The sequence below is a fragment of the Triticum aestivum genome, chromosome 7B (genome assembly GCF_018294505.1).
Source record: "Triticum aestivum cultivar Chinese Spring chromosome 7B, IWGSC CS RefSeq v2.1, whole genome shotgun sequence".
Lineage (NCBI taxonomy): Eukaryota > Viridiplantae > Streptophyta > Magnoliopsida > Poales > Poaceae > Triticum > Triticum aestivum.
The window spans coordinates 268,583,502-268,589,838 of record NC_057813.1 but is presented as its reverse complement, the minus strand read 5'-3'; the positions used below and the strand labels follow the sequence as shown (position 1 = coordinate 268,589,838).

Sequence of the window (6,337 nt, the reverse complement as noted above, 5' to 3'; positions counted from 1 at the left end):
AGGACGACTTGGAGTTGTACCTTGACCTTATGACAACTAGAACCGGATACCTAATAAAACACACCCTTCCAAGTGCCAGATACAACCGGTGGTCGCTCTCCCTCAGGGATACGAGGGGAGGATCGCCGGGTAGGATTATGCTATGCGATGATACTTGGAGATGCTACTTGAAGATGCTACTTGGAGGACTTCAATCTACTCTCTTCTACGTGCTACGAGTCGGAGGCTGCCAGAAGCGTAGTCTTCGACAGGATTAGCTATCCCCCTCTTATTCTGGCATTCTGCAGTTCAGTCCACTGATATGGCCTCCTTACACATATACCCATGCATATGTAGTGTAGTTCCTTGCTTGCGAGTACTTTGGATGAGTACTCACGGTTGCTTTCTCCCCCCTTTTTCCCCTTTCCTTTCTTTCTGGTTGTCGCAACCAGATGCTGGAGTCCAGGAGCCAGACGCCACCGTCGACGACGACCCCTACTACACCGGAGATGCCTACTACTACGTGCAGCCCGCTGACGACGACCAGGAGTAGTTAGGAGGATCCCAGGCAGGAGGCCTGCGCCTCTTTCGATCTGTATCCCAGTTTGTGCTAGCCATCTTATGGCAACTTCTTTAACTTATGTCTGTACTCAGATATTGTTGCTTCCGCTGACTCGTCTATGATCGAGCACTTGTATTCGAGCCCTCGAGGCCCCTGGCTTGTATTACGATGCTTGTATGACTTATTTTATTTGTAGAGTTGTGTTGTGATATCTTCCCGTGAGTCCCTGATCTTGATCGTACACATTTGCGTGCATGATTAGTGTACGGTCAAATCGGGGGCGTCACAGGTGGGCACACCCCCCACCCTCGTGGGCCCCTCGTGGCTCCCCTAACCTACCTCCTTCGCCTATATATATCCACGTACCCTGAAAACATCCACGAGCACCATGAAAAACTATTTCCACTGTTGCAACCTTCTGTTTCCGCGAGATCACATCTTGGAGCCTTCGTCGGCGCTCCACTGGAGTGGGAATTGACCATAGAGGGCCTCTACATCATCTCCAAGGCCTCTTCGATGAGTTGTGAGTAGTTTACCACAGATCTTTGGGCCCATAGTTATTGGCTAGATGGCTTCTTCTCTCTCTCTCTCTTTGAATCTCAATACAAAGTTCTCCTCGATCTTCTTGGAGATCTATTTGATGTAACTCTTTTGGCAGTCTGTTTGTTGAGATCCGATGAATTGTGGGTTTATGATCAAGTTTATCTATGAGAAATATTTGAATATCCTCTGAATTCTTTTTTGTATGACAGCAGGGGCAGCAAGACACGTATTGTATTGTTGCCATCAAGGATAAAAAGATTGGGTTTATATCATATTGCTTGAGTTTATCCCTCTACATCATGTCATCTTTCTTAATGCGTTACTCTGTTCTTATGAACTTAATACTCTAGATGCAGGCAGGAGTTGGCCGATGTGTGGAGTAATAGTAGTAGATGTAGAATCATTTCAATCTACTTGTTGCGGATGTGATGCCTATATACATGATCATGCCTAGATATTCTCATAACTTTGCACTTTTCTTTCAATTGCTCGACAGTAATTTGTTCACCCACAGTAATAGTTATGCAATCTTGAGAGAAGCCACTAGTGAAATCTATGGCCCCCGGGTCTATCTTTTATCATATAAGTTTCAATCTACTTTATTTTGCATCTTTACTTTCTAATCTATATCATAAAAATACCAAAAAAATTTATATTATCTTATTATCTCTATCAGATCTCACTTTTGCAAGTTACCGTGAAGGGATTGGCAACCCCTTTATCGCGTTGGTTGCGAGGTTCTTATTTGTTTGTGTAGGTACGAGGGACTTTTGAGGAGCCTCCTACTGGATTGATACCTTGGTTCTCAAAAACTGAGGGAAATACTTACGCTACTTTGCTGCATCACCCTTTCCTCTTCAAGGGAAAACCAACGCAGTGCTCAAGAAGTAGCAAGAAGGATTTCTGGCGCCGTTGCTGGGGAGGTCTTCGCTCAAGTCAAGACATACCAATTACCATCACAAACTCATCTCCCTCACACTACATTATTTGCCATTTGCCTCTTGTTTTCCTCTCCCCCACTTCACCCTTGCCATTTTATTCGCCCTCTCTTTCCCGTTCGCCTCTCTTTTTCGCTTGCCTCTTGTGTGCTTGTGTGTTGGATTGCTTGTCACGATGACGCAAGATAATACCAAATTGTGTGACTTTTCCAATACCAACAATAATTATTTCCTTAGCACTCCGATTGCTCCTCTTAATGACGCTGAATCTTGTGAAATCAATGCTGCTTTGTTGAATCTTGTTATGAAAGATCAATTCTCCGGCCTTCCTAGTGAAGATGCCGCTACTCATCTAAACAACTTTGTTGATTTGTGTGATATGCAAAATAAGAAAGATACTATTAATTATATTGTTAAATTGAAGTTATTTCTGTTTTCACTTAGAGATCGTGCTAAAACTTGGTTTTCATCTTTGCCTAAAAATATTATTGATTCATGGAATAAGTGCAAAGATGCTTTTATCTCTAAGTATTTTCCTCCCGCTAAGATCATCTCTCTTAGGAACGATATTATGAATTTTAAACAACTTGATCATGAGCATGTTTCCCAACCTTGGGAAAGAATGAAATTAATGATTCGCAATGGCCCTACACATGGTTTGAATTTATGGATGATCATACAAAAAATTTATGCCGGATTGAATTTTGCTTTAGAAATCGTTTAGATTCGGCCGCAGGAGGCACTTTTATGGAAATCACTTTAGGAGAAGCTATTAAACTCCTTGATAATATTATGGTTAATTATTCTCAATGGCACACCGAAAGATCTACTAGTAAAAAAATTCATGCGATAGAAGAGATTAATGTTTCGAGTGGAAAGATTGATGAACTTATGAAATTGTTTGCTACTAAGAGTGCTCCTATTGATCCCAATGATATGCCTTTGTCTACTTTGATTGAGAATAATAATGAATCTATGGATGTGAATTTTGTTGGTAGGAATAATTTTGGTACCAACGCGTATAGAGGAAACTTTAATCCTAGACCGTTTCCTAATAATTCCTCTAATAATTATGGTAACTAGCAAAGTGGCCGCTCGATGCACAGGCTAGAATTTTAGAAATTTTAATATGAGAACATATTAGTTCATTTTTTCTAAATACACACTGAGACCAAATGTGTTGAAATTTACAAATTTAAGTCTCTTTTTAACATAGTTTTTTCTAGGTATTTTTTTCTCATTGACATGTAAATATATATGTTTGTCATTTATGTGCTTATTATGAACACCGCACTAAATGTATTTTTAATTATGAATCACATTGTAAAATTTATAATTCATATCATTTTTTGTTATTATGATTTTTTTTCTATTTTTAAATTGTTTAGTAGTTCACCTTTTTTAGGGAGAAATAGATGTGCATTCTCTCGGTTACCTGCAATCTGTCAAGTTGGAAGGAAGAAAAATGTGATTGTCCGTAGTTTCAATTTGGTCGCCATATTTCAAGTAGAGAATGCATATATGAAATCATTTTCAAGGTACAACAAATTATTAGTGGGAAAAGCAATTTATTTATGAAAAAATATGATTACATATATTTACTAATATAAATTATGTAAAAAATATATGATTGGAGAATAGGGATAAAACCTAAGTATTGACATGATGGCAAAATATCAAGGGGGTGTATTACTATTAAGTGGAAATGATGACAACAAATATGATCGTACATACCATCTAAATATGAGTGCCGAGTTTTTTCCTTTGTTACGTTTTTTTATTCATACGATGATAATGTACTATATGTTTGCATGATAAAATATACTACTCCCTCCATCCGGAAATACTTGTCGGAGAAATGGATGTATCTAGACGTATTTTAGTTCTAGATACATCCATTTTTATTCATTTCTCCGACATGTATTTCTGGACGGAGGGAGTATAATTTAGGCTGAACACATGTGTATGCAATATATTTTTCTGTAATAATAGCTAGTAATTAGGATATTTGTGTTTTTTAAATTGTGTTGTTTTGTAAAAAATGATTCTTTTTTTAGAGGAAGTAAAAATTTATTCTTTTGTGCTGGTATGATTGGTTGGGCTTGAGCCCAACAATCTCAAGCATATTCCCAAAGGGACGACACATCTTCTCTCTCACTCTACACTTACAAAAAAGAGTCTTTTTCTTTGTCACTCACAACTTCACAGGTAGCTCTTGCCTGATGCCCCGATCCCCTTTCTCCTTTCCTTGTTCTCTCCGTTCACTCCAAAATTATTGATACTAAATCAGGCCCGGCTTGTACCGCTGGTAATTCTTAATCTCCCATCAGTTTGCTGTGTTGATTTGTGCCTTGAGCCTGCTAGTCCTCAGCTGCAGGCATCCCCGCAGCTCGACTCGCTGGTGCGGCAACATGGTGACAGTCTTTGACGGCTGGTTTGGCTCATACGCCTCCTCTGTGTCCTCGGTTTGTAAGAGGCGATGGATCATGGATGTATAGCAGGGCCCGAGTAGCAGCTCCAATGGAGGAGGCGAGATCGTTGATCTGCACGTTGTCGTCGCTGTCAGCATCCGTGTAGGGGATCCTTGGTCGTGGATCTCGACTCGCACAGCCAGCGTGGATTCAGCTTTTGTATGAGGATATTTGGGCCATTGTCTTCCTCAATCGTACAAGCCAGACTTCGTCGTTGTTCCCACTCGAGGAATCCCGACATCTCGTCGTCTTCCTCCACAACAGCAACATGTTTCGACCTACAGGTATCCTTTTTCCCTTTTCATGTCTATATGCCATATATTTTTGCTTAACCTTTTCCTGTATGTGTACGATTGTTCCAATATAATGTAATTAAAACACTATCTGTTAGTGAAAAATGTTAATTTTCTTTTGTCCCCTCCACTTTTTCGTAATAAGTATCTTCAAACCAAAACTTTGTCTCAGGTCACGGTTAGACAAACTGATTCACCCTTTTGGAAAGGGCTCATAAAAGTTAAGCTTTCATTTTTTCAGAGGGCAAAGCATATAGTTGGTAATGGTGCCAGCACAAGATTCTGGGAGGATACTTGGCTCGGAGGTACACCCCTTGCAATCCAGTATCCGTCGTTGTATCGTGTTGTCCAAAGGCGCGATGCTCTATTTGCAACGGTCTTTCTTTCGATACCCCTTAATATTCAATTTAGAAGATCGTTAGTGGGCAATCGTTGGGAACATTGGCTACATCTAGTTAGGAGACTGATGCAAGTCCAACTTTCACAACAACCTGATAAACTGCGCTGGAATCTCACTAGGTCGGGTGAATTCACAGTTAAATCAATGTATGTTGATGTTATTAATTCGAGCTCGATTCCTTCTTCCAAGCATGTGTGGGATGTCAAAGTTCCTTTAAAGATCAAGGTGTTTATGTGGTTTCTACACAAACAAGTTATCTTAACAAAGGACAATTTAACAAAGCGCAATTGGACAGGACCTACTAGGTGTAGCTTCTGTGATCAGGGTGAAACCATTAATCATTTATTCTTTGATTGCCCACTAGCTAGAATTCTTTGGACAACTGTTCATGTTGCTTTCAATATTCATCCACCAAGCTCGGTTAACATGTTGTTTGGAACATGGCTCAACAGGGTAGAGCCCGGGTTAGCAAAACATATTCGCTTGGGGGTGTGCGCCTTAGTATGGGCGCTTTGGAATTGCAGAAATGATCTTGTCTTTAACAGAACAACAAACATTCATGTTTTGCAGGTTATCTTCAGAGCTACGGCACTTATCCGTTCTTGGTCGCTACTCACTCCGACGGAGGCCAGGGAGCTTTTGGTTACTGGTGCTATCCGATGGGAGACGGTAGCTCGGGATATCTTAAGCCGGTTTGGATGGCGGTCATGTAATAGGATAGGCAATTAGTTTACCTGTCTATTTTTGAGCCAACCGGTTGTGGTTTATCCTTTATTTGGCTAGCTTGTGTATCTAGCCTTTGGGCTCTGTGTGAGCCTTTCTTCTTCATTTTATTTTGCTACTTTTGAGATTTCGAGACCTTGTGGATGATTTATTGTTAATAAGATGGCCGTATGCATCATGCTGATGCAGAGGCCGGGGATCCCCCCCTTTTCGAAAAAAAGGTCCCTTGCCCCCATTCATACTCGGCAACTTTAAGTAGTACTAATTAGTGTATTAGTGAGTAGCTATAGTTTAATATTTCCCAAAGACATTGTGTTTCAATAATTGAGCAATAAAAAAGGTCTATACAAATTATAATGATACACGGATGCCCTGATTATTGGGTTGTACTATAAATTAAGCCACACATATCATTAAGTATAGAGTGC

The 6,337-nt window shown here is 40.1% G+C and overlaps 1 protein-coding gene across 3 annotated transcripts; it reads left to right on the top strand.

Annotated features, from left to right (window-relative positions):
* The first annotated feature begins 4,176 nt into the window (after positions 1-4,176).
* LOC123157870 (uncharacterized) lies at positions 4,177-6,134 on the top strand. 3 transcript variants are annotated; one of them, XM_044576059.1, is made up of 3 exons: positions 4,185-4,777; positions 4,959-5,091; positions 5,757-6,134. In XM_044576059.1, exons 1-3 carry the CDS (start codon positions 4,655-4,657, stop codon positions 5,897-5,899), a joined length of 399 nt encoding a protein of 132 aa, XP_044431994.1. In that variant the 5' UTR covers positions 4,185-4,654; the 3' UTR covers positions 5,900-6,134. The 3 variants fall into 3 exon arrangements, 1 of the variants encoding a protein (XP_044431994.1); XR_006479101.1 differs by having other exon boundaries at positions 4,190-4,777; positions 5,028-5,091; XR_006479102.1 differs by lacking the exon at positions 4,959-5,091 and having other exon boundaries at positions 4,177-4,777.
* Positions 6,135-6,337: the final 203 nt, after the last annotated feature.